This window comes from Peromyscus eremicus, chromosome 13, assembly GCF_949786415.1.
Source record: "Peromyscus eremicus chromosome 13, PerEre_H2_v1, whole genome shotgun sequence".
NCBI lineage: Eukaryota > Metazoa > Chordata > Mammalia > Rodentia > Cricetidae > Peromyscus > Peromyscus eremicus.
The window spans coordinates 51,589,043-51,616,994 of record NC_081429.1 but is presented as its reverse complement, the minus strand read 5'-3'; the positions used below and the strand labels follow the sequence as shown (position 1 = coordinate 51,616,994).

At 43.0% G+C, this 27,952-nt stretch overlaps 2 protein-coding genes across 2 annotated transcripts in view; one reads left to right on the top strand and one right to left on the bottom strand.

Annotated features, from left to right (window-relative positions):
• Positions 1-1,163: 1,163 nt before the first annotated feature.
• Positions 1,164-21,370, top strand: Stradb (STE20 related adaptor beta). Its single transcript, XM_059278317.1, has 12 exons — positions 1,164-1,415; positions 4,479-4,578; positions 6,435-6,515; positions 11,392-11,491; positions 14,558-14,679; positions 15,804-15,912; positions 17,091-17,214; positions 18,226-18,397; positions 18,671-18,775; positions 18,931-19,175; positions 19,839-19,881; positions 20,536-21,370. The coding sequence occupies exons 2-12, from the start codon at positions 4,567-4,569 to the stop codon at positions 20,677-20,679; spliced, it is 1,257 nt and encodes a 418-aa protein (XP_059134300.1). The 5' UTR covers positions 1,164-1,415; positions 4,479-4,566; the 3' UTR covers positions 20,680-21,370.
• Positions 21,371-23,382: 2,012 nt separating this feature from the next.
• C2cd6 (C2 calcium dependent domain containing 6) overlaps positions 23,383-27,952 on the bottom strand; it is an 87,825-nt gene continuing 83,255 nt past the window's right edge. Inside the window, exon 19 of the mRNA XM_059278806.1 lies at positions 23,383-23,864. Within this exon, the coding sequence (XP_059134789.1) occupies positions 23,523-23,864 (342 nt within the window). The 3' untranslated portion in view covers positions 23,383-23,522. The remainder of the gene's footprint in view (positions 23,865-27,952) is intronic.

The window sequence follows — 27,952 nt, the reverse complement described above, 5'->3', positions numbered from 1 at the left end:
ATAGAAATCGTTGCTGAGATGATAACGTGCTTTTAATCTTGCCCTTCCCACCACCGAGTGTCCTTCACGATTCGTTTTCAAGTGTCACATCACAACCATTAACATGCCATTGGGACATCACTGCAGCTCAGACTTTCAATAGAACAGCAAAGGTTTGACGGTCACAAAATTTTTTTACTAAGGTAGAGCAAGAACTCTTGAGTCCAGTTCATTTTGTTCCGTGGTCCATACAAGCTAGGTGAATTCCCAATGAAAAATTACCATCTTTCCTGATGCAGAAAAATATGCATAAGCAGGTAATTGACTGTGATTTTGTAAAAAGTGTTTGGGACTCAAAAGTGCTGGCACTGAAAAGGACACCTGCCATCCTTACTATCTTTTTTCCCCCTTTTCGTTTAAAAGACATGTGGCGTCTGGCTCCAAATCAATTGCAAAGAAAAGCCTGACACGGAAAGAGCTCTTTCTAATGTCCTCTCCTCCCATTTACATCACAGATGGCCACCGAGAGCTTAAGGTTTAACGTCCAGACACTAAAGCCATTCATCCTAAAACGAAGGGACTCCAGATGGGTGCTGTCTGGCAGAGGATGGGAAGCTGCCAATCTTCAGAGGTGCTGATGGGGTGAATCCGGAGGCTGGAGCCCAGCTCCCATCACTTTGCACCTACACTTGGGAAACATCCCTTTCCCATCTCGGGGCGGGGTACTCCCGCAAGTGACCTCCGGGGACCAGAGGGACCCAGGGCAGGAAGGCTCCCTCTGCTTTCGGGAGAAGTTGACAAGGGCAAGGTGGAGTCGCGCGCGGGAGGTTACTCACGGGAATGGCCCGGCGTCCTCGCTCCTCCGCCCGCACTCGCTCAGGAAGAACCCCCTAATGCTGCGGCAGCCTGAGAGCAGCAGCCGAAGCTGCCGCTGCCGCAGCTAACCGCCCGGGCGTGGCAGGGACTGGCGGGCGACTTCACATCATCACTCGGCGACCTTGGATCTGCAGTGACGCCGGGTCAATGGCAGCTCCCACCCAGCTAGGGAAGCTAGGAGACCCACTTTCCCAGCAGCCTTCGCGACCCTAGCGCACGGCCCGCCGGGAACTGTAGTTTCCTTTCAGTCCCGCCTACAGCCCGAAGGCCCCACCTCCCTACCGAGCTGGAAGCTGGAGGCGCGGCGGGGCGGAGCGGCGGGCCCCGACCCCGCCGGGGTGGGGCGAATCCCGTCCCGGCCCGCTGCCCCGGGCTAGGGCAGAGGTCCAGGCCAACGGGCCTTGTCGCGGCCGTGCTGCACTTCTGCGCCCTGAGGCCCGCGCTGGAAGCGGGCCTAGTGTTCTTGCCTCGGCCCTCCTCGAGGCAGGTCCCGGGGCTCGCACGCGTCGCCTCCCCTCCGCGCCCGCCGCCTGGAGTCGCTGGCCTTGGTCGCAGCCGGGGTAATGAGGGGAGGCAGGCGGGCAGGGGATGGTGCGCGGACCCGGGGGTGGTGGTGGGGCACGGGGAGCACAACTCGGTAGGTGCACAGCGGAAGCCTGCCAGGCCGGTCTCGCCGCCGCGGCTCCCCCGAGCTGGCGCGACCGGCCGAGCCGTGGCCGGAGTCCCCGCGCGAGCCCGCACCGCGCGTGCCACCACCGGGGCCGAGGTGCACGAGTGCCCAGCGGCGGTGCCAGGGGCAGGAGCCCAGCCGCCGCGGTCCCGCTCCCCAGGCTCTCACCTTTGGTGGTGCACACAGGCCTGGCGACTTCCCAAGCCCAGGAGGACACCCTCTGGCCCCCAGTTCTGTCTGCTCGGAGACTTCGAAGGGACCTTTTCCAAAATTAAATGCCCAGGCGTCGTTTTGTCTTCAGTATCTACATGTGGTCTTGTGTTTTCCTCTCGTGGGTTTGTTGTGTCAAATGTCTTTCCTCCAAACTTGATGACGGTTTGTGACAGTATCTACATGGCACAGTGTTTGACACTCCGTAAATATTTGTTGAAACCATGAGTCATGATACTAAGTTTGGAAATTTCTACTGAGCTGTGCGCGTCGCTATGATCTTTGTTAAGGTTTTATGAGCTCTCAAGATCACCTTGAGAATTACAGTAATTTTGAAGCTTAACAAAGAGAATTGGCAGGGGTTTTTGTTTGTTGTTTGTTTGTTTTTTGTTAGCATTTCTTGAAACAGTAGACTTTTGAATGCCTAGATTAAGTAACTCAAAACCCAACTCCTGTAAGTACGTAGGCCCTTTGGGGTCCTCTTAAAGTGTTAACCTTTCAAATGAAAGGCTATGGATATGCACGTCTATGTTATGGAACAAATTAGATTATTTATAAAGCTTCATTGTAATAGCTTTTTAGGTACCCTCTGCAAGGGGCTGTACGGAGGTACTTTATGCATTTAGGAGTGCAGGTGTGCATACACACACACACACACACACACACACACACACTCATATATTTTAAAGACAAGGTCTCACTAGGTAGGTAGCCCTGACTGCCCTAGAACTCAAGAGGATCCGCCTGCTTCTCTCCCAGCCTCTTGAATGCTGGAATTAAAGACATGTTCCATAAAGCCTCAGCAAGCTTTTTTTTTTTTTTTTTTTTTTTTTTTTTTTTTTTTTTTTTTTTTTTTTTTTTTGCTTTTTTTGCTTTTAGCTTTTAAAATCATAGTGTAATAGGTAATAGTGAAAACTAACCGCAAATCTTTCACTCCGTTCCTTTGTCAGGTACAACTTCTGCCTTGATCTCAAAATGTCTAACTGTTCATGGTCTGGTATCTCCAAGGCGAAAACTTCTGAGATTAAACTGCCCCACAGAAACAATCCTTTTGGTAGTAACAGTTCTAGAAGATTGTGACCTGAACTTTTTTTCCTCAAATTGTTTCATTGTTTAAAGCAACAAACTCAATAACAACTTACTGATACTAAGTGGAAAGGAGGTAGAGAATCACGGTAACCATGGTTATTATTATTAAAATGAAGTTAATCACAGCATCTTTCTGCCTCAGGTAAAGTCAGCAGCTAGAGGACAGGGCACCATGTGGGTTATTGTCTGGTCCATAGTGCCTAAGCCTGTGGCGTGAATACAAACGTCCTGTGTGCGGTTTCTTTCATTATTTGGATATCTTCTTAGAACAGATTGATGAAAGCGAGCTTTTACTAGGTCACAGGCTGTGAATATTTTCAGCTATTCTGACATCACCAGCTTGCTTCCCAGATAAGCCTCAACATTTTGTCTTACCTTGTTGCACGTGTTTTTTTATTTGTTTGGTTTTCCGAGACAGGGTTTTTCTGTGTAGCCCTGGCTGTCCCGGAACTCACTCTGTAGACCAGACTGTCCTCAAACTCACAGAGATCCCTCTGCCTCTGAGTGCTGGGTTTAAAGGCCTGCGTCACCACCTGGCTTCCGCTTGTGTTTTACATACAGAGTGTTATATAAAATGTATAGATTCATTTGATCTCGGTCGTCCTGGAGGTTGGGCTGCACAGGAACAGCTTTCTTCACACCCCCACCCGCCACCCCCCACCTGCCTTAAATTGATAGTAATGCTTGGCCAGTGACGAAATAATCCGAAATTTTCTGGCCCTTCTTTCCCTTTCTCTACCTTTGGCTGTAGTGGGGACCCTGAGAGAATTCATTTCTTCCCTCAGCAATGAAATGGATGATGCTTTATAACATTTACGGCTATAAACTCTTCCTTTTGTCATTTTACTTAGCTAGTTATAGATGCCTTGATCAAATATGGGATTTGACTAAAATGAAGTAGTGAAACCCAGTTTCAAGAGATGCTGTTTAGAAGGGAGCAACCACTACAAATATTTGCCTTCACTATTGGAGAAGACCCAGAAAATCTTGGTGGTGGTTTTGTAGCTCCTTGAATCTGAAGAAGTTACCATGCTAAAATTCTGACTCTCTTAATGAAAATGGACAGGAGTTGTTTGCATAATAATATGCATCATTTTGTGTCTGTCAATACATGCTAGGTTGAATACAGTTGAGAACTGAAAATCAAAGTAAAAAGATTCGACCTATGAAAAAAGTCATATGAAAACTAAGAAGCCTCTTTTTAAACACATGGCAACAGGAACTCACTCATTTTAGCCCATTGTGAATCCTGCTTTGTGACTCCTGGGTCGCGAGTGAGTTAGTAGGTGATGAGTCAGCAGTCTTTGGAGATTCCCAGTTTATTTGTAAATGGAATCCTTAGAGATTCTGAGGATTTATTGGTAAGTGGCACCACGTGTATAAAGAGGGTCCAAAATTACTTGTCTGTAATGCCTTCATGTTTGTTCAGGGCGGAAAAGATAGGAGAGAGGTGGTGTCTTAAGGCTTTGGAGGTAGTAAGAAACTCTAGCTTTCTTTCTGCCTTTTGGAGGCCATTCAGAACAGTGCTATTGAAGATGCCGCAGGGGCGTCAGTGGTCCTGTGTCAATGAGCAGATGCCTAAATACCTGATAAGTTATAGCATCTAGTTCAAGAGTTTATGTAAACCTAAATAATTTTGCTTTTGTTTTTATAGTGGGATATAGCTGCACCTTGAAAATAAAGCAAAAATCTTCGTTGAAATAGATGGAATTTTGTCACTTTCTGTGAACTAAAGCGATTCAATGTCTCTTTTGGTAAGTTTTGTTATAACTTTATACCATCGGAGTTAGTTAGATCTGGAACAGAAGTCGTTCAGGTTTAAGCTCTGAGATGTTTTGACCCGAGTGATGTGTGGCCTCGAGGATGTTGTAAACTAATGAGTTTTGTCTTTTTCAAAAGAGGTTCTTTCTGAGGTTCTTCTACACTTTCTTTTTAAATATACTCATTATTACAATTCTTTGTCCAAAACCAATTTTTTCTCATATATTTTTTTTTAGATTCCAGTTTTATCTAATAAGCTATGCATTTTCTTTTAAAACTTCAAAAAAAAAAAAAATCCCTTTTCTAACTTTCCATGTGTCCCAAGGCAGGTAAGATGGCATTTAAAGTAAACCTTTGACTTAATTAGACAAAAAAATTGAATCATTGCATCATGTGAGCTACAGAGGAATATATTTGTTTGTATATTAGGTACATGACATCTGCTTTAGGTTAAGTAGCTTGAGGACTTTCTGCCATATACAATACAGTATTTGAGAAAAGGGTTTTGATGTTAAGACAGTGATCTTGCTCTTCAGAACTGTGGGAGCTTGGCAGGACAGGCAGCAACATTTGAGTTTGTTCGTGGTTGCCGAAAATTAGAGCCAGGGTTCAGATGCCTACCATCATCCTACTCCAACCAGCCAGGCTGGGAGGGAGGACTCGAAGTTAGGAGACTGCAGTGGCATTCTATGGAAGATAGAGAACACATTTTAAGTGCGTATATCTGGAACAGATATTGAAATGCTTCACTGTTTAAAGCAGGGTCGGCAAATGCTTTTCGTAAAGGCCACAGATGTAACAGGGCAGTGCTCGTCTGCCCTGGCAGCTCATGAGCAGCCACCCCAGTGCGGAAGTGGAAACTAGAACAGCCCAAACCCGGACCACACGCCACCATCACTGGTTGACCCCTGTCCGAAAGGAATTTTAAGACTGACACTTTTACGTCATTTTGCAAGTGAGAAAAGATGTATGATGCCCTTTTCGTTAGTTCCTTTATCTGAGTGATGATGACACTGATATTCAGAGTGCTAAATTCAGTGTAAAATAATTAGTAGGTTGGCCTAGCCGAAAAACACTAGTTTGATTGTCGAGAAATTTTGGTATATTCTAAAAGAAAGGTTTGTTTACTTTGAAGAACTGGCAGTCGGTATGAGTAGACATGGGTGGGCGCTGAGGCTCACTTGATGCTGTATGTGAGTGTGGATGAGGTGCTTGGAATCTTGTATTATAAAAGTCTCACACAATGTGCTTACACTTTCCTTTTGATTTCTTTCTTCCTAAATTGATCAGTATCATTCCACTAATTGCTGATAGGATAGACAACATGTAGGTATTGCATTTGATTATAGGTAATAGCTGATAGTAACCATAAGTTGATATTCAGGAAAATGCCCATTTTGGTAATAGAAGCAAGTCTCTTAATTTGCTTTGAGTTCAACTTGTCACCTTAAGAAACAGAATTGGTTACAGACATATTCAATGTGTTTATAATTAAATAAATGGTTTAATGTAGGAAAACATGGTTCCTGCATTCAAGAAAACAGTCTGAGGAACAAATAAAAATATTGGATACAGCAGAATAATTTCTGAGGTTCTGGAAGACTTAGAAGTTAAGATCAGCAGTTAAAAATAGATTTGTAACCTCTAGTGAAGGAAGGCAAGGAGCAGAGCTGGCATTAAGCACGAGCGTAAGAGTGACATCAGCTTTCTGTGCACCTGGGTGCTCCACCCCGTCCCGTGAGCGCCTCCATCTGGGCTTCCAGCCCCGATACCAGGTCTTTTTGTGTACGTAAGCCAGTGCATGTGTGTGCCACGCTTTTCACTAACCTAATGCATCTCTGACTTGCAGGATTGTTTCTGTGCTTCACGAACTCGAGTTGAATCACTCAGACCCGAGAAACAGTCTGAGAGCAGTGTCCATCAGCACCTGGTAAGAAGACGGTGGGACGCAGCTGACGCTCCTCCTGTGCCTTCTTCAGTGCCCTCATCCTGTGACTCTGTGTCACTCCATCCTCCTCCTCCTCGGGCTGGTCTCCGAGAGTCTCTAACTGACCTCTTCTCAACCCGCTCTCTGAGCAGCGTTATCTTTTCCTGGGGTTTGGGTTGTGGAGTTCTCATGAGCTGCCTCTGGTGTTTTAAGAGGACCGTGATGATCACCAGACATTCTCTTTCCTGGGCTCTGGGATTATCTACAGAAGCCATCCCATTAGATTTTTTCCCAGGGTTTCTACTGATTTGAGTGAAACTTTAGTGTGCGTGCAAACCTTCCCAGCCCTGTACTTCTCCCTTTGGCTAATGAAAGGCTGACTATTAGTCACTCATCCTACAAACTTTGGAGTTCTCCTCACGCTACCTCGCCCCTCCCCTCAGGAGCAGGAGCACTACTCCTGCATCTCATCTCCTGCCTGGCCTGTTGGGTATAGAGTCATTGCCTGAAGACTGTACACATGCAGTCTCTCCCACAGTACTCACAGCAGCCCTCAGTTCTGTTCCAAGACGTCTGCTCACACCACTTTGAAGCCAGTGGGAGAAAGTCCAGATTTCTTAGCATGATACAGACTCTCGATGGTGTGGTATAGCACCAGTTTTTGAGTTTCCTTTCTTACTGGGTACCTGCTCTTCTCTCTGCTTGAAACCCCCTTGTTTCTGCCTTCCCCTGAAATTTCTCCTCGTGCGTTAAGAGTTGGTTCAAACTGCACATCTGTAACTCTCCCTCTCTCTCAGACTTTTACTCCACTGTGCTGTCAGCTGTCTCAGGCACTTCCTAGAACAGTCGTGACGGCATCGTCTGACAGTGCTTGAGGCCTGTGTCTCTTCAACCGTAACGTGGTCCCCATGTCAGGGCCATGCTTGTCCTACTCATCTTTGTATCTTTAAACAGTGTCTGACAGAGTAGAAATAGTTAAAGGGACAAACTTGGTAATATGTCTCTGAAATCTTTACTTAATCCTTAATTTATACAATAATTTTTACTATATAGTGCAACCTACTTTGAAAAATTTGTTACAACATAAGGTAATTGCAGTTATTTTTGCTTTTTGCTTTTAATTTTTCTCAGGACTGACTAACCATTGCCATTTTTAGTCACCATTCTATCTTCAAGGTCCCTGCCCTTGTGTGTAGTAGGAGCCTTCAGGTTGACTTGTCTCATGCTGGTACTGAGACCTGAAACTCTGGAAATTTCCATGCTGATGTCCTAACCTCTGGGTTGGAGCCCTTTTATATTTTAAGTTAGACAGAAATCTTGAAGTAAGCAGAGGTGTAATTTGAAGTCTCCTGTGGAGAAACAAACTGGAGAAGTTCTGTAATGTGAGTTGAGGCCTGCTGAAAACTGGTGCCTAGTGATTGGAAAAGGCTTCCAGGGCCCTCCTGAGTCACTGCTTAAGAACACTGTCCATTGTCTTCTGTTGGTGACTTGTAGCTTTTTGTCAGCCCAGATAAAATGTTGGATTAAAAAGATGCAAATCCACGTACTTGGACATCTGGCATTTGTCTCCCATTATAAACTATAAAACTTGTAATTATGACTTTGTTTTCCATGACATGTCACTTAAGCCTAATGATGCTAAAGATACATTCATCTAAACAGCTTGGCTAATAAGACTATACCTTACTTAGGTTTGCTGACTAAATCCAGTTTCTGCCCTGAGATGAAGAACAGACTTAACTACAAGGTTTAAAAACCAAACCGGTGAACAGTCATTGTTAAAACCACCGATCAAGAAGAAGACCAGTACCATAGTTTAAAGCCAAATTTGAAGCAAGCTTTAATTAAATACTGGCTAGGTGAATGGGCTTTGGCCAAGTCCATTCCTAGGTTCCTGGGAAATGGCCCTGAATCAAGGTTTGCAGCGACTTAGGTACTTTCCATCAGGTCCAATCAGGGGCAAGCATACATCCTAACGAATTTCCTGCCCATGAACCTCCCACCCACATGTGATACATCCGGTGCAGATGGGTCGAACAAACTTGTTTAGGAGAGTGAAAACATGTGGCTTGTTATCTCCCATAACAACAGCCTCCAGCATTTCAGGAACTGTCTGTCCTTGGGCAAGAGGCTTGCAGATCAGAGGCATTTTTGTTTCGTGGATCTCTTAGGCACAGTAATTAAAACTCAAAATGTAACTTTGACTCTCACATTTTTTTGTCAAGTTTTTTAGAGAGATCTACCAGATTTTTCTTCTTTTTTCTGTTGTGTTTTGTTTGTCTTAGGTTTTCAAGACAGGGTTTTTCTGTGTAGCCCTGGCTGTTCTGGAACTCACTCTGTAGACCAGGCTGGCCTCTAACTCACAGAGATCTGCCTGCCTCTGCCTCCCGAGTGCTGGGATTAAAGGCGTGTGCCACCATCACCCAGCTCAGATTTTTCTTCTTAAATTAAGCATCTTCAGGAAGCCATTAAAGAACCTATAGGGATAAAGATGGTTGTGGTTTGAATGTGAAGTATCCTTGTAAGCTCACGTGTTTGAACACTTGGTCCTCAACTGGTCGTACTGTTTGAGACCTTAGGAGGTAGAGCCTTGAGGAAGAAATACGTCGCTGGAGGTGGGCCTTGAGGTCTTATGGCCTGGTCTCACTTCCTGCTCTGCTTCTGCTTCCTGACCTCTAATGCAGTGTGTGAGCTGAGGTCCTGCTTCTGCTGCCATGGTGGACTATCTCTTTGGAACTGTAAGGCAAAGTAACCCTCGCTTCCCAAATTTGCTTTCATATGCAATAGATGAGCTAGGACAGGGAGCCTGCCGTGATTTTGCTTCTCAGTTCTCTCATCATTATGTCACTAGGAGAAGTGAGGTCAGTTTGAGATGATTCAGTCTCCATAAACCCCATGCTGCTGTCTTCTTGTGATCACCATGACTTTTTCTTCAGGGCTCATATTTCACCTGTTAATTTGATCTCAGCCTCTTCGAGGCAGAAGCATCAAACTCGCCGCTTTGCAGTGTTCTACTTTTTGAAAATTGGGTCTGTTGCCAGGTATGGTGGCTCATGTCTGTACTCCTAACCCTCGTAAGATGAGACAGGAGGATTGCCACAGGTTCAAGGCCAGTCTGGGCTAGGAAGTGAGACCTTTCCTTAAAAAAAAAAAAAAGAAAGAAAGAAAGAAAAGAAAAGCAAGGAAGGAAAAGCAGAGCAAGAGAAAGCTGGACGGGGGCCAGAAGTACAGCTGCTCTCGAGAGGGCTTGGCCATTCAGCATGTACTCAGAGATTACAATCCAGCAGTACAGAGTAGTGTAAGGGCGGGAGAAGTGTAAGTTCAAGGTCGGTTTGGGCCACAGTGTAGACCCTGTCTCAAACAAAAACAAAAACAAAAAACTAGCAAACGGAAAGACTCTCCGCTTCGAATGTTTGCTTGTAACGTCTATACTCTGTCTTGCTTTAAGAAGACTTATTTCCCTCATGCACTAAATGGAGGGAATTAGAGGCAGGCTGGTTAGCTGATCTCAGCCTGTCATACAGTAATGTAATGTCATTTTTCTTTCTTTTAGAAAATTTATTTTATGTGTATGGGTGTTTAGCCTGCCGTGTATGTCTGTGTACAACATGGGTGAAGTGCCTTCAGCGCTAGAAGAGAGCATTGGATCCCCTGGAACTGGAGTTACAGACAGTTGTGAGCTGCCATGTGTGTGCTGGGAATCAAACTTGGGTCCTCTAGAAGAGCAGCCAATGCTCTTAACCACTGGCTGTCTCTGCCCCATGCCATTTTTTAAGTTATGAAAATAAACCTGGGTGTTTTGTGTCTCTGGCCTTACAGATTGATAGCACTTTAAATTTTAGACCCTGTTATACAATCTTCCTTTTCCTGTGTGTTCTCTTTATACACTTATATCTGAGTGCTTCCTGTTCTGAAGGAACATCCCAACCCCACATTGGGCTTATTTTCACTTGTGTGCTAGAATTTCTCTTCCACTCTTTGATTCTTCTTGCATATCATCCACCTTTGTTGATATTTAACCATAAATAAAGTGTTAACGGTCTGCTCTCGAGTTTAGGAAATATACCTGCCACTGTCTGTATAACTCCATCTATTAGCTTCAAACCCTACCTGTTTCTCCTGATTAAAGAGCTGGGTACGAAAAGGAGTTAGCACAATTCCTAACACATAGTAATGTTGTTTCCCTCTCTTGCCTCATCGGAGGCAGCAACAAGATTCTTGCCACCTGCTAGTTCCTGTAAAGGCTTCTTGGTGCCCTTAGGAGATCCTTGTTGCTGTCATTATGCCAGCGGGTTAGGCCTCCTCTTTCTGCTTTGCGTGTGATATTTGACTGACTCTATATTTAGATGCAAACTTGACTCTGACCCCACAGCACCCGTGAGACCTCACTGCTGTGGGCACCTTTGGGCAGGAGACCTGCACTCCCATCTCCTTAGGCTATGTTTCTTTTTGACCTTCCTCTTCCTTGATTTCATCATATGAAAGACTTCTTGGGCTATCTTAATAGACTGTGAAGTTGTTCTTGACTGTTACACAGAGCATAGACCCCAGACTGAAGCAAGAATGCAAGCCTGGAATATCCCTCACAGGTCCTTGGAATTCCTCCCTTGAACACTTAACAATTACCATCCGTTCTTAGACCCATCAAGAAGTTTTATTGGAAATTGAGATGGAAAGTATTTCTTTCTCCCTCTTCAGGCTGAAATCTCTTTGACATCAGTTAGCTAGTGGTAAATTCCTTCTAGATCTTAAACCAACCTTTTCAACCACCTTCCAGAACCTTCCTGATGACTATCAGTATTGTCTATTGGGACAGGGGGATCAAATTGGGGAACTAATGGTGTTTGTCCTGTTTTATTTTTGTCTTGGAAAAATGCAGGTTGATGAGCCAGCCATTTCCTGGTCTCCTCCGTCCACTAGAGCCGAGGAAGTGATACGTTCCACTAATGTTTCTCACTATGAACTGCAAGTGGAAATAGGTAATGATCCTGGATTTCACATCACTGCCTCTTCACGCTGGAAATGAGCTGATGGCACCAAGATTATTTTATGGGCGTGTCTTTCTCTGTTGTCACCTACAGCGTAAAACTGGATTTTAACAGGGTCTGTTAGATGAGTCTAATGCATTTTATGTCTGTCTAAAAATAATCTCACATTTTAAGACTTCTGTCTAGTTTACTTTTCTACTGAAGTTATTTAGAAAAAAAGAGGACATTAGATAATCTAGTACTTATTTGTATACTTTTTAGGAAGTTTCAGTTTTATGGGTTTAATTTTTACAGGGTAGAAGTTTAAACCAGGTCATTTAAGTCTTTTTAGTCATGACACAACTCAAATTACTTGCTAATTTATATTTTATATAATTTATATATATTTATATTTTATAATTTTATATAATTTATATTTTTATCCAAATTTTCAGTTGTACAAATCATTCTTATTTAAGTACAGAATGAAATCAGTTCTTGTTTATAGCATTGTATTTGTGAAGCATTTACTTTGAACATTTAGGAGCATTTATTAATCACTAAAAACTGTGTTAGGTGTGAGGATGTGAAAAAGCTCTATGACTTGAGGTCCATCTCTGGTAGATGAACACATAGAACAGTGCTTTTTCAGGCACTTGAGGGCATTGGAGTGCAGCTCTATTAAAGGAGCCTGTCCGTTAAAGGATGATGTCTACCCCAAGCTTTGAATACTGACTTACGGTTACTTCTGTCTTTTAGTGTAATGATTATTCCCTAATGTAGTGGATGGAAAGGAATGAACTAATTTTAGGTCATCACCCAGTAGCAGAGCAGGGAAGACAGAGCGTCAGACCACCTCTGGGAGTCAAGGATAATGGCAGAAAGGGGCTGACTTCTTAAAGGGGCCAGGGCCCTTTTTAAAAAAACAAAAAACAATATTGCTAACTCACAGAATTGTTGGCCAGAAGAAAAGGCTTAGGAGAAAACAGAAGAGGCTGAGTAACCAGAGTCAAAGCCTGGACTGGAATCAGCCTTGGCAGTGCATCGCATGTGTATGCTTGGGTATGCCTGCCACAGACATGGGCCCTGCTGAGTAAGTTCTTTTGAAGAAGGGTTGGTTCCCTGTGATCACGTGGATCTTTGAACATGTCATGAAAGGATTGATCAGTTTATGGACTGATACCGTAGAGGCTTTGAGAAGTGAATGAGCCAAGCAGTTACAGCTCTCATGCATTGTATCTAAGAATGCAAAAATAGTTCAGCCACATTAGGAAACAATTTGGCAACTCAGAAGTTCAAACCTGTATTTACCACATGACCTGGCAACCTCATATGCAGATATTTGCCAAAAAGAGAGGAAGATGTGCCTTCTTAAGGACCTGTGTAGGAATGGTTGGGGAAACTATTTATAGTCACCAGGAACAAAGTAACTCAAGTACCCCCACCCATGAATGCGTAAAGTACCTGTGATATTGTCATAGAATACATTTTTAACTGAGCAACAGGGAAATCAGATACATGGTGAATCAGAAGCCTTGTGCTAAGTGAAAGAAGCTAAGCACAAAGGCTCCATCTTCTTGGTGCCCTCTCGGTGATACACAGCAGGCGGATCGGTAGTTGCCAGGGACTGTAAGGAGAGGCTGGAGATTGCTGAGTAACATTCCGCTATTTGCCTACATGACAATTGGTTCGTCAAGTCATAACTTTAGCAGTTACTGTAGGTATGGAGTGGTATGGGTGGCTTTAATGTACCTTTCTCTAGCTTAAGCATCTTTTCACATGCCTAGTACTGTTTTTTTACTGAATTGCTTGCTGTCTTAGAGAATTATGAGTTCCTTATATTTTCTGAATGAAAATCTTATCAGATATAAACATTGTTAATATTTTCAGTCAGTGGTTTATCATTTTCTTTATATTTTTATATATTTTTATATTTTATAAAATGTATTTATATATACTATATGTCTAATATATTTCATATATTATATATATTCATTTAAAAATAAATATTTATTTATACACACACACTGCTTCCTAATAAGAACAGTTCAGTTCCCAAGTAAAATTTTAATATTGATAAAAAAAGACATCGATAAATAAAAGTGAACTCAGAGCAGGTGACTAGAGTCTAAACATAGTAACTACTTACTGTCTGACACACAGACCTTCATTCAGGTTTGTCAGGCATCGTGATGTGCTGACCTGTACTGTGTGTGTCTGTGTTGGGGGTGGAAGGATCTTCATCAAAGCTCATAGAGTGCTTTCTAATGTCTGCTTCATAACCTTCTTCAAGACGTTGAGTCCAAGCAGCTCCAACTCAGTAGAAGGAAAGCATGAGACCTGCAGATGCATGGCTTGTGACCCTTTATGCAAAACCTGTCCAACAAGTTACATAACTCTTTTAGTTACTCCCAAGAAGTTTCCTTAAGGTGGATGACTAGAAAGTCAAGGAGGGAGCTCAGGCTGAGTGGACAGGAAGACAAGGGTGGTAGGAAAAGAAAAGAATGTTTAATGTCTTTTTGAGAGTGGACATAGGAGGAGTGGGGGGGAGGGGGGCTAAATATGACCAAGACACGCTTATGAAATTCTCAAAGAATTAATAAAAATAACATTAAAAAAGTCAAGGAGGGGACACAATGTATTGAAGTAAGGGTCACATCTGGATCATAATATTAGTAGGCAGTTTGAGCCATAGGGATCGAGACCTGTGCTTTACCGTGGAAAACTGCTGACAGCCTGGCCACGTTGCCCAGAGGTGGAGGGTTGCACCTTCCCAAGCAGCCGTGGGGCCGCCCCTCGCTGGGTGGTAGTGACCTTTCTCTTGCTGAGAGGCAGGCCGTATCGCCTAGAGGTGGAGGACCCTGTCTTCCCCGGTAGCAGTGAGGCCGACCCTCACAGGTAGCTGGGAATGGCCTGGGTTGACATGTTGGTGAGTCAGGTGTTTAAGTTCTAGGCTGTTTGAGCCTTTTCATTTGCTTAGTGGTTTTTGAAGAGCAGGGATTTTAGATTTTGCTAAAGTACACAGAATCGATTCTTTTCTGCTTTGATTGTTACCGTGGGTTTCATGTCTGATTTCAGGAAGAGGGTTTGACAACCTGACCTCTGTTCACCTTGCACGGCACACTCCTACAGGAACACTGGTAACTATCAAAATCACTAACCTGGAAAACTGCACTGAAGAGCGTCTGAAAGCTTTACAGGTATGGTGTAACGGAAGGGCGTGTTGGCTGTAGTGTCAATTTGAGAAGGCTGCATCTGTAACTGATAGTTCCCTGAGAGAAAGTGGATTTAATAAAACCATGCAGTTACCAGATTGGAAAGAACACACAGAAGCGAGATGCATTACCTGATAGATCAAATATAGTGAGATGCGTTATCTGACAGATCAAATATAGTCACTTCGATAAATACTATGAATTCCTTCAAGTGATGGCATGTTTCAGTGCTACGCTGGGGACTGACCACACCCTCAGCCAGTCTAATGACAAATAGTAAGAGAGAGAGGCAGACAGACAGACAGAAAACAAAGGAGTTTATTTTCTATCATTTAAGCAAAATTAACCTCAGAATTGATACATTTTAATAGGATCACATTGCAGGCATATAAAATTATTTTCTTGTTTTTTAATAGTTTTTTTTTTAACAAAGGAGGAAATTTTTTATGTTGCTGTCATCTCAATTTCTAAAATATTTATGTGGGGGTCAGGAGATAGCTTAGCAAGTGAGGGTGCTGATTCCAAGCCTCCTGACCTGAGTTTGGTGCTTGGAGCCCGCAGGATGCAAAGAGAAGACTTGCTCCTGCAGGCTGGCCTCTGGCCTCCAGCTGGGTGCTGGGCCATGTGCAGGCCTTCCCCGGATAAAGTAAATAAATAGTATGTGTGAAAGCATTCGTATGTGCAGATACATAGATAGATACATACATACACACACACATACATACATACATACAATAGACAAAAAGGCTGGGAGAAACTATGCTAGAATGTTTTACAGTGATTCTCCATGATGTGGTGTTAGCACTGACATCCCTTGTCCTCATTTTTATGTGTTTTTAACCATTTCTACAACAGACACTTGCATCTTTAGATGAATTCCCTTTGGAGGCAGACTCAGTTCACAGTCCTCTTTCATGGTGTGCTTCTGGAGAGGCTTTCTACATTGTAAAATACCTTACAGAACACAAATCAGTGTCATGTGTTTTCTGGAGCAGCCATGAAATTTAGAAGCAAAAGCCAACACGGTCCCTTAAGATTAGCCACAACCACTGCTATTGTGAGAAAAAAGGTGACTTTTAAATGTCTTTTCTCTTGTACGTTTATCCTAGAGAGCAGTGATCCTATCTCACTTTTTCCAACACCCCAATATCACAACTTACTGGACAGTTTTCACTGTTGGCAGCTGGCTTTGGGTTATTTCTCCATTTATGGCCTATGGTAAGAAATGGTTTTAAGTCAAACAACTGCTTGCTTAACCTGGATGCTGTCATTGTAAAAGCGCGTGGTGTCTTGTATCTATCATTCACTACTTTCCATTTATAATTTAGTGGCCAAGTCTAGATTTCATCATCTATTTCTGCTTTATGTTCTATGTGATCCATTAAACCACCACTAATTCTCTCAAAGTTCTGTGTCTTGGCACACACAGTCCCCACTCTCAGTTTTCTTTGCTCTCTCGGTACAGAGAGCTGTTGTTTTACGAGCAGAAGTAATTCCCACATAAGCACACTCACTGTCTTTGCCTCTGCTTCACTGCACTGTGAACTGACGTCACTGTACTGTCAACGTCACGTGTGCCCAGCTCTCTCACTTGGGCTTCTTGAAGGACGTAGTCATTTATGTGTTCTATCGTGATATCCCTAGGTGCTTAGATAACACACTGTTCAATACGTGTGCTGAATAAATAAGTGAATGGATTCTTAGAGTCTTTAGAATAGCTCGTGTGAATTACTTCTGGATTTAAAATGACATATACAATGCACTTTTTTTATTCAGCAAACTGAAAAATATTCTCTTACCTTTAACAAGTCACTAAAGCTTGTGTGTGTGTGTGTGTGTGTGTGTGTGTGTGTGTGTGCGCACACACACATGCTCACGCACATGGGATGTGTATGAGAGATTATGGTTGGTTGAAACCCAGGGCCTTGAGCAGGGTAGGCAAATGCTGTACCTCTGAAGTATATTCCCAGCCCCTCCTCCAAATAAAAGCAGGGAGGAAACAAGGGGGAGTGGGATTAAGGGTTAGGATTAAAGATTTCAAGACAGGTCTGGTGGCATGCAACTATAAGCTACCAGGGGGCTGAGACAGGAGGACACAAGTCAAGGCCTGCCTGAGCTACAGAATAAGTTCAAGGCCAACCTGAGCAACTTAATGAGATTCTACCTTAAAATGAAAAAATGGATAGTATGCTCACCTAGCATATGAGGTCCTAGATTTAAGCCCAGCACCGCATGGTGGTGGTGGTGGTGGTGGTAACTCATGAAGGAAAATGGTATCTACATGGGAAAATGCCTAGACTCAAAAGGTAACGGATGTATGTTTGTCTCCTTATGACTGAAAGGAATATTTCAAACAGTTCAAGTGTTCATCTGAATATGTCAGGGCTTTCTTGCAGGCTCTGCAAGTCAGCTCCTGAGGACCTACTTTCCTGATGGGATGAGTGAAACTTTAATAAGGAGCATCCTCTTTGGAGCAGTACGAGGGTTGAACTACCTGCACCAGAATGGCTGTATCCATAGGTATGTGCTTACTCACACTCCACACAAATGAAAGAACTTGAAAAACAGTTATCAGGGAGACGTTAGTAAAGAGCAGTTAAGTGTTAGAAAAGGAGGGATAAGAAATTTATAAATGAAAATTGAAGGAGGACCAGTGGATAACACTGGTGCCTACCATTCATGTCTGTTCACCAAAACTGTTCACACTACAGTATGTGTGCTGGTGTGGCACTTGCAGAGTGCTTGTCTGAGTGGGAGCCAGATTATCAGCTGGGACTTTGTTCTTTTTGGGAAGATGAGCTTCTTTCCCGGTCTTCCAGCTAATGTCCTGTTTCTGTCCTAGGTGAGTTATAACAGCCCTTTCTTTAGCTGAGTGGGCAGTCCTGCAGAGCACACCCCGCATACCGGCCCCCGCGCTCTTCTGAGCTCGTTTTCCATCGCGGAGAACTTTGAGTAGACTTGTGCTCCTGTCTCCGTCTCCTTAACCTCTGGCCTGTCCCGCTAGTTTTTCAGCAGCGTCTGGCTGAGGATGCCTAACTGACTGTACTCAAATTGAGATATTATGGGCTGCGCCACCCTGTTAGTGTCCAAAGTTAGTGTTTTAGATGGAAAAGTAAGGCTCTTGCGTAATCTATAGGACAGTTAAAGGAACTGTAATCGGACATATCTTTATAAGTGATGTTATCCCACAGAGGCTTCTATTGTATTGCATTTAACCTGATATAATAATGGTATGCTTCGGTGAAACCTAAAATATGGCAAAGTTAATAATTCCATTTCATTTCTTAAAGAATTCTACCCATTCCACACATGTAGCTTTGTGATACCTCCATGTTCTGATACTGTATTAAGTACCTAAGGAGTTCCTCGACTCCTTGGAAATGGCATGTATTTTAAGCACGTATTGTACACTGCTGTTTTATAAGGGGTATTTACTTCCCAAGGGAATATAGAGATGTGTTCTCACCAGACTTTTAGTCACTCTTCATTGGCCAGATTCCTAGTACTTAGGATTGTTTCTTTTTGTTCTAGGAGTTTTAAAGCCAGCCATATCCTCATTTCTGGTGATGGCCTGGTGACCCTCTCTGGCCTGTCCCATCTGCATAGTTTGGTTAAGCACGGACAGAGGCATAGGGCTGTGTTTGATTTCCCACAGTTCAGCACATCAGTGCAGCCGTGGCTGAGTCCAGAACTGCTGAGACAGGTCAGGTGTGGCTCTTGCATTGGGTTGTCTGTGCGTCTCAAATGTCTTTGAGTTTGACTATAGGACATTGTGTCCTTGTTTTTTGGTGAATGGCTGCCACAAGACCTTTTCTCAAAATTGTGTTAGGAATTTTAATTGTGAGAGCTTTTATTAGGTAGATCTTGATTTTGTGCTGTGGGGGTTCTTTTTCCATTGTTCACCGTCCTTTATCAAGAAGACATCTGTATGCCACTCTTGGTTATTTGTACTAAGTCCTTCAAATTGTGTTTACAGGATTTACATGGATATAATGTGAAGTCAGATATTTACAGTGTTGGGATCACAGCATGTGAATTAGCCAGTGGGCAGGTCCCTTTCCAGGACATGCACAGGACTCAGGTAATGCTTCTGAACTTCCTGAGCCTCACTTTGATAGCTTTCTTAGGTCTAGATAACTTCCACTGAACACGTTTGTTGTAGACTCTAGAGACTTACTATCATTTTTGTCTAAATGTTTTACCTAAAAGCACTTAAAAATGTTTTTCTTTCCCCAGATGCTATTACAGAAACTGAAAGGTCCTCCGTATAGCCCACTGGATATCAGTATTTTTCCACAGTCAGACTCTAGAATGAGAAATTCCCAGTCAGGAGTAGACTCCGGGATTGGAGAGAGCGTGCTTGTCTCGACTGGAACTCACACAGTCAATAGTGACCGGCTCCACACGCCATCCACAAAAACGTTCTCTCCTGCCTTCTTAAGCCTGGTGCACCTGTGTTTGCAGCAAGATCCTGAGAAAAGGTAACACTGGTCACCTCTAAATGGCACAAAACCTATGTGCTTTATATCTTCTAGTAGTTTTGTGATATTACCCTTCTCATGAAATGTACATCTTTTGATCAAAAACTTCATCTAGAGACTATCAGTGCTAAGAACAAGTCAGTGATAAGCAAGGATGAAGAACCTGGGCTTCCAGATCACAGGAGGTGGGCTTCATTGGTGGCCGCACGGTACCCAGGCAGACGCCATCTTCAGGTCACTTGGTCTTCGTGTCCACGTTAAGGCACGTGTAGACACCTCTAAGCAGTCTAATGGTGTCCTTCTAGTGTACTGACATAAACAGGAGTTTAAAGACGGAGATGCTAGCTTTAGCATTGTGGAAAGAAGATAAGGAATCTTACTGTTCTTAGAACCTTCTTCCTGGTGTAGTTCCTAGTAAATAGTATGTGTACAGTAAAAGTTGAGTATGGACTAATTTAAGAGAATTTCCAGAATTATCTCCTCCTATCAGTCCAGGCTGTTGCTAAGAATTACTTCTAATCTATGTCCTTTTCTCTTCCTGACTTTTTAGTGTTGAGTTTTATAGTTCTAAACCTCATTTCTAATGTAATTATATACCTAAAAAAAAAAATCTACATTCTAATATTAGGTTTTATTTTCTAATAACTTTTTCAAAAATTTCAGGCCATCAGCAAGCAGTTTATTGTCCCATGTATTCTTCAAGCAGGTGAGCTGGTCTATGTCCATTATCTTAAATATTTGAAAATACTGCTTTTTTAAAACCATTATTTTGTTGACTTCATCAAGTTTTACTAATAACTTTCCTATAAGATAGCATTAAAGCAAGGAAACATTTTTATTAGTTTAATTTTCGACATCTTCGATTGTGTGTGCGTACTTGGGTGTTACGTTCATGCACATGGGGGTCAGAGGACAACGTGCAGAAGTCATTCTCTCCTTCTACCGTGTGAACCCCAGGGATGGACTCAGGTCTTCGGGTGTAGTGAGTTCCAACGCCTTTAGCACCTTTGCCCGCTGACCCATCTGACGGCCCTAATGATAGAATATCTGAAAGACCTTTAGTCTTCACAATCAGATGAGTGAAAGCATTGTATCATGTTACACACTCTGTGTTTTCATTAACTTAAAACGGGTGTCTTGACTTCCTGCAATTAATGACAGGGCAGAATAATTCTAATTAAAAGTAGTTTAGTTAGCTTTTAAGTCTTTCTGTCTTCTGATTATCAGAATTGGAGGCATTTATAGGAAAAAGACCTAAAAATAATTTTAAAGTTTTATAATTTCTTAAAAGATATTTATTGATAATAAAATTTTTGTTGACTCTGTGTGCCTGCATTACTATTTTAAGTTTCTTTAACAGATGAAAGAAGAAAGCCAGGATTCCATCCTGTCCCTGCTGCCACCTGCTTATAACAGGCCGTCGCTGGCACTGCCTCCAGCGTCACCGTGGAGTGAGCTGGAGTGCGAGTTTCCTGACGACAAAGACCCAGACTGGGAGTTCTAGGGTTGCCAAATCATTTCAAGTCCTCTATACTTGACAGCTTCTCCTTGCTGCTTTTCTTCTGTGTTGTTAGGTACAAATGCCAGGTCTATACTTGAAAATACAGTTGATGCACTGGAGAGCTGATCAGTGAAAACCACTCTGTTCATGGGCGTGGATTCATCCCCTCTGCTCAGATCAGAGTCCCTTCCCGTCTTCGACATCAGAATTAGAACCCAGCTACAGTTAGTGTCATCTGGTTTTTGTTTGTGTGTTTGTTTGTTTTCCTTTTCTCTCTCTAAGCTGTGACTGGTACTTTCTGGATCTCAGTGTAATTTTTGAGCCAACTAGTTTTCTTCTACGTCTTGCTGTCCTCTGGGAATGAGCCCTTCCTCCGAGGACAGTGCTTCCAAGAACATCTTTTCTTCCAGAGTTTCTAGCCTTTTTGATCAGCTGTTGTTAGATGAACAGACTGGTTTATTCTGGTACAAAGTCCTTTTTTTGGAGAAGGGAAAATGTTTGTACTATCCCTTTTACATATGGTAACATCAAACTGAGCCTTGTTCACCTTAAATAATTCACTTGAAATATAAAGAGAAGATACAGTTTGCATCTTAAAAGAGAGGGGCTAAAGTAACACTTTTCTACCTGTGTAAGTTATAGATCCTTAATTCATGCACCCTGTGGGAGCTCAATAAAGGTTTATTAAATTGAACATATCTTTATTTTGTGTGACTTAACAAAGCTAGAATACAGATTCTAATTTGGTTTGCTAAGAGAAGGTCTCTTTTCAAACATAAGTTACATAACCTAATAAACTGTAGGCAATCTTGAGTAGATGCTAGAGATGCATGGCATTCCGGCCTTTGATATGATTATTTCTGTAGTGGAGCAAACCTATAAGACCATGCAGTTGTTAATGGTATTGCCTCCTTAGCAGGAGATGTGTGCATCAGTCACTTTTGTTACTGTGATGAAACACCGTGATCAACAGTGAGTAAGGAAGAGTTGCGGAGGGAGGGCTTGTTGTCCATGACGAGGAAAGCAGGGCAGCAGGAGCAGAGAGCTAACATCACATTTCAGCTCCACACACAGGAAGAGAGGGTCAACTATGGGGCAAGACTGTAAACTCTGAAAGCACCCCAGTAACTTACTTCCTCCAGCGAGGCTCCCCACACAGCATCCCCACCACCAGCTGAGAGTTCAGATACATGGGCCTACAGGGCATGTTTGTCATCCAGATTAGCACACTCTCAAAAATGTTTCGTAGTTTAAGTTGTAATCAGTCGGGGTCTATGTCAGTTGGTTTTCTTAATCTATATGACTATTATATTGGAAGTTATTATAAAATGATTGTCTAAGACTAAATAGGCAGGCAGTTTGAAGCGATTCTGTTTATGTTTGTTGGCTATACCCCTGCCTCAAGAGTTAATGTTAGGGCTGCTCTTATCATAGGGCTACCAAGACCTGCCGAGATGGAAAGTGAAGGGGAGCGAAATTCGAGTGGGCAGGTGGAGGAGGGGGAGGGCAGGACAGTAGGAGCACTGAGAACAGCTGCCTTAGTGGGCGTTGGACATTATCGCACTTAATGCCTTAGCATCTCTGAATCTGGGAAGGTCCTGCATGTATAATCTGCCAAAGGTGGATGGGGTTGTCAGAGGTCCCACTGTAGGTATACTAGGAATTAGAGTGTGTATATGTTTATGTGCACATATAAAACATGCAATATCCATACATATGTAGACATTTAAACAGTTGTCTCACAAGATTATGGAGGCTGATAAGCCGCAAGGTCTGCTCATGAGCTAATAAGAGCTGATGACGAAGTCTGGTCCAAAAGCTATCGGTCTTAAGCTCTATGACAAGACAGTGTTGAGTTTGAGTCCGGTGGCTGTGAAAAGCTGAACCCCAGTTCAGAGTCAGACAGGAGGATCTTACTTGAGGGGGAATGTTAGAGTTTTGTTGTATGGAAAACTTGAGAGATTTACGTGGTGAAATGTTAGAAACACAGCCGTGACAATGCTGTCATAGTTCTAGTGAGGCGCAGGAGTTTGAGATTTCTCTAGGAAATCTATCTTTGTTAAAGCCGGCCCATGGTGTTTCTCTTTACCTGCTACCTCTCAATTCATTTCTTCGCTCTCCTCTGCCTCACTGGAACTGCATTTCTCATGCATAGCGTGTTTCTCTGGCATCTAGGGCAGAAACGGCTAAAATCTTTTTGTTGTTTTGATGTTAGTGGTAGTGGGAGGCACTTCTCACAGTTGACCTCACCCCTGATACTCCTGGCAGCAGCTGGTTCTCCATTTTCTGAAGTCTTTAAGAGTGGTAACAGCGCTTCCTTTCTGAATGGTGGGAGCACATCTCGTTTTTGCTAGCTCAGGGCTTTTCTCACTGTTCCTTTTGGCTTTTAGCCTGGATCCGTCACTCAATAAAATAAGTGCCTGCATTCTTTCTATCGGCTCGGAGAAGTGTAGACTGCTGAATCTCAAAATTTAACTAGAGCTAAGTAAAGTTTAGTTGCTAAGCACTGACAGCTGCAAACGGGGAACTGGCGACCTGGGCAGGCAGGAGTAACCAAGTACCACAAATGCTGGAGGAGGAGCTAACGACTAGTTCACCCCAAGAGGGAAAGGCTGGGCTGCAAAGCTTTGCTAATGAACATCAACTGTATATACAGTTTTTAGTTTGTTCTGGAAGGTTTATAAACAAAGACACGTTTACACAGAATGTGTTTATTTTTCATTTTAATCATAACAAAATGGTCTAACAAGATGAAATTTCGTTGTTGACTTCTATCACTCACAAGGATAGATCTCCAAACCATTTTGTTAATGGAGAAATTATATTCTGACTGGTGGCCACACGTATTATTCTGCAGTGTCTAACATCTGGATAATATCATAAATGAGCGGACGTTTTTCAATATTCTCTTTTAATTTTCTTTTGGACCTCACTTTCCGTATATCATACTCTGGGGTGGTGTCATGGATATGAACTAAGCCCGCCGAGACCATCCGAGGACTTGCGAATTTCCCGGTGACACTTTCCCGTCGCTTGTTAGACTCTGGAGCGGTGGATGGTCGTGCGCAGTGTTTTGCCTGATTATAGGAATCATCTGGACTCTTGCCTAAAAGTCTTGATCTGGATTTTGAGTTTTTAGGACGTTTAACTGAGGGTATTTGTAAATCGTCGAATCTATCCAAACAATCCTAAATATTGAAACAAAACATCAAATTGATACATTAGGCTTCTTAAAAATACATTTTAGCCGGGCGGTGGTGGCGCATGCCTGTAATCCCAGCACTTGGGAGGCAGAGCCAGGCGGATCTCTATGAGTTCGAGGCCAGCCTGGGCTACCAAGTGAGTTCCAGGAAAGGCGCAAAGCTACACAGAGACACCCTGTCTCGAAAACCCCCCCCCAAAAAAAAAAACCATTTTAACATTGTAAGAACTAATGCTTCTGCTATCGGCAGTTAGATGAAAGCCCTAATGTTTCTTAGGCAGTCCCAGTGCATGCCATATACCCAGTGCTTCCCATTAGATGCTCCCTTAGAAGTCATGTTTACAAAAAACAAAAATTGAAAACCAGCTTACCCTTTTAGAGGACTTGCTGCTTCATAGGGTGAAGGACATGAAACTGAGACCCAGACACACTTAGGAGCTGTCCTCTGGGGTCAACCACGGGCAAAGCTAGCCAGCCTAGTCTACAGTTCTTCTATTCCAAAATGTCTTTCCCATGACCTCAAATATAAATTATAAACTTTGATATTTTACTTTTATATTACCTCAACTTTTACCATCTCTACAAGTTACTTTAACAACCATCTTTGTTAGTATATGTATATAGCATATGTGTGTGTGTGTGTGTGTGTGTGTGTGTGTGTGTGTGTGTGCGCGCGCGCGCGCGTGTGCATAGATACAGCATAACATTTAAGAATATGATTGTAATGTTTGTATGGGACTGAATATTAGTATATAGTCCAAGCTGGCCTCTTACTCTAAATCTTCCTGTCTCAGTCTCCTGATTGCTAGAATTCTAAGTGTGTATCACCACACCCAGATTGATCATTATGTTTACATTAAAAATAATTTGCTAAATATGGTGGTGGTTTAGGCCTGTAGTCCCATCACTCAGGGTAGAGGAAGGGGATTACCATGAGTTCAAGAACACCCAAATAACAAGAGGAGAAAGTAGCAGTTCTCTTCTTTGTACATTTTATGGCTGTCTTTTAATATGAAAATCTATATGTACCCCTAAAAGGGTATGGAGCCATTAGCCGTACAGTGGTGTAAGCTAGTTTATTCACAGTTCATCCCATTGGGGTGGGGGTGGTGGCACACGACAGCCACTCACAGAAAAGGATGTTTTGATGGGAAATAAGGCAAGAGTGAACTAGTTGAATTGTAGGGTCATGAAGGTTGGGTAGGACTAGTAAGAATTTGGATGACTAGAGAGATCCACGAAACGAAGTCTGCTCCAAGCGTCTAAAATCCAATTCTACTGACGAGTTTTTGCCTGGGTCTGGAGATAACAGGAAGATACTCCTTCCTTCCTTCCTTCCTTCTTTCCTTCCTTCCTTCCTTCCTTCCTTCCTTCCTTCCTTCCTTCTTTCTTTCCTTCCTTCCTTCCTTCCTTCCTTCCTTCCTTCCTTCCTTCTTTCCTTCCTTCCTTCCTTCCTTCTTCCCTCCCTCCCGCCCTTTCTCCCTCCTCGCCCTCTCTCTCTCTTTCTGTTTTTCTTTTTGAGACAGGATCTTACACTCTAGCCCACACTAGCCTGGAACCCACTGGCTTGGAACTCACTTTGTAGCCTAGGCTAGCCTAAAACTTGACATCATCTGGCCTTTGGAGTGCATGGTGTATATTCCCATGCCCAGTGATTCCTTTTCCTCTAATGTAGGTAGAACAAGCAACCCAAGCTGATTCTTAAGAGAGGTTCTGCTACATTCGTCAGTATTAACAACTTAAGCTCCTCAGCTGGTAACCAGGGTGTCAGTAGAAGGACATGGGAACCACACCACTGGCTCAAAAGAAGTCCCTTCTATTCCTGGATTTTAAAAAAGGATCTGCTGCTTCAAAGGGAGTGGGAAGTAAGAAGCTAGAAGCTAAAAACCCTCAAGGAGCTGTCCTCTGGGTTCAGGTCCCAACAACACAGCTTTTCTCTCTTGATTGATTCATTTCAGAAGTTCTTAGATTTCAGGAAGTAGAGGGGCATCTTTGTGATCGTCTGGCAGAAGGTCCAGTGCTATTCAATGCTCTTGTCCGTTAGGGAGAAAAGTTAGAAACACTTAGTCCTAATACAGGGAGATGACTGTACACTGTCCTCCCTTGCTCTCACAGAGAGGGCTGTGAGTGCTGGGGAGGTGCTCAGGTGGTAAACAAACAAAACCTGGGCATGGTAGTAAGTGCCTGGAATCCCAGGGCTGGGAGACAGAAGAGGATTCCTGAAGCTTGCCAGCCAGCCAGCTGACCAATCCTAATCATCAAGTTCCAGACCAATGAGAGACCCTGTCTCAAACCAAACCAAACGACAAACAGAGTGGATAGCACTAAGAAGCAACAGCCAGGGTTGACCTCTGGCCTCCACAATATGTGCATATGTACCTGTATACACACAAACATACATACACATACATGCACAAAGGGTTAAGAGATCATATATGCTTTTATACTACTTGACGTGAACACAATTTCTGCATTTGGAAAAAAAATGTCTAAAGGAACTTGATAGTTTTTGTTTCTTCAGAATTGAATCTGAATCTGTTCCTTTTCATAGCACACACATGCCTGTGTGTACACATATACACACATATACTAGCTCAATACTAAATTACTATATTTAAATAGAAAAACCTAAAATTGGGAGTATAAATTCTTATCCTACTACTAAGAAGCTGTTAGAATATTTACATTACATGTAATAGAGAGTTGTCTGTCCTGCCACTATGAAGTTATTAGCTTGTTTTATTGTATAAAACAATCTCAAAGTAACTTCTGAAATTAGATTTATTTTCCCATTCAAAGGCAGACTTATGCACATCAAGCTACTGATTTAAGATCAGTTTTACATCTTAACAGTTTTCCAAATTATGAGTCATGCCCATTATACAAATTAACAGAGGAAGAATCAGAATAAATGCTTTCTATTTCTATATTTTCTTGCCTTACAATTTACACACAAAGCCTAGTAGCCAGCTTAACATCCTAATCGTGGAACAGGAAGAGTTAAGTTGGGGAAGGGTTGGGAGAGTGGGGTAGAGGAGGAATATGGGGACCTTTCTAAAAAAAAGTCGCATGGAAACCTATCTGCTTCTCTGTGTGTATAATGAAGTTACCTTATGATGGTACCTACAGCGGGATAGCTGCCCCTACTAGATGTCACAGGCTAACAGATAAAAAACCTAGTGCCAACAACATGTTATGCTTTTAGAGTTATTTACCAGTGAGGTCCTATATACCCTCAAACATTACAGGCTATTTATTGCCAATGCTATTGGTTACCCTCCAGATTTGACGATAAGACCATATTGCTGAAGATAACCACATACATGAGTCACAGAGCCTGGAAACTTCATCCCTATTAGGTCTCATAGTGCTGGAAGGTACTCTGCATGCTACTGGCGGGAAAAAATAGTCATCAGTCTTACCAGCTGTGAACCCTGTCAGCTAGAATAACATCTGCCAGGCACGGCATGCCCACTGGTGCAACAGCAGGCATGGACGTCATGGGAGCAACCCACCACTTCCTGTTTGGGTTTAAAGCCCACTTGATAGATAAAAACTCCAGCTGGCATCCTTGTCAGGTCAGGAAGCTATTATTAGACTATTATTAGTTACGTTATATCCATAGGTTAATGCATCTCTTAAACCTCATCAGAGAAGCTTCTATTACTGTAGGTGGTGATTAACAGAGATCCACAACTGGCCAAGGTGCAGAGAATAAGAGACTGGAGTGCTCGGCCCTATATGGACATCTATATCACATCCCCTCTTCTCGCGAGACTCAGGGACCATTGCAGAAGAGGGAGTAGAAAGACTAAGAGTCAGAGGCAGTGGGTGAATCCGGGGAAACAGTGTCCTCAAGACACAAAGGACAGGTGTGCATCTGAAGCACAGTGGTTGTGATAGCTTGTGCAAGGTCAAGCCAGATCAAAATCCCAGCATGGAGAGGGTAGGCTGGGGAAGGAAGCCCCGCCCCTAGCCGAGGAGATGTTGGCAATTGATAGCTGCTAGGAGCTGGGGAGTAAGTTTTCTTTAAGAGTGTGGCCCCTAGTAAGTTGAGTAAGTTGATCACACTCC

Bases quoted from the DNA above. Each gene is read 5' to 3' on its own strand.
- Stradb (XM_059278317.1), top strand. The intron at 17,215-18,225 runs GTATGTGCTTAC...TTTTTGTTCTAG, and splicing joins CAGAATGGCTGTATCCATAG to GAGTTTTAAAGCCAGCCATA. The intron at 19,176-19,838 runs GTAACACTGGTC...CAAAAATTTCAG, and splicing joins CAGCAAGATCCTGAGAAAAG to GCCATCAGCAAGCAGTTTAT.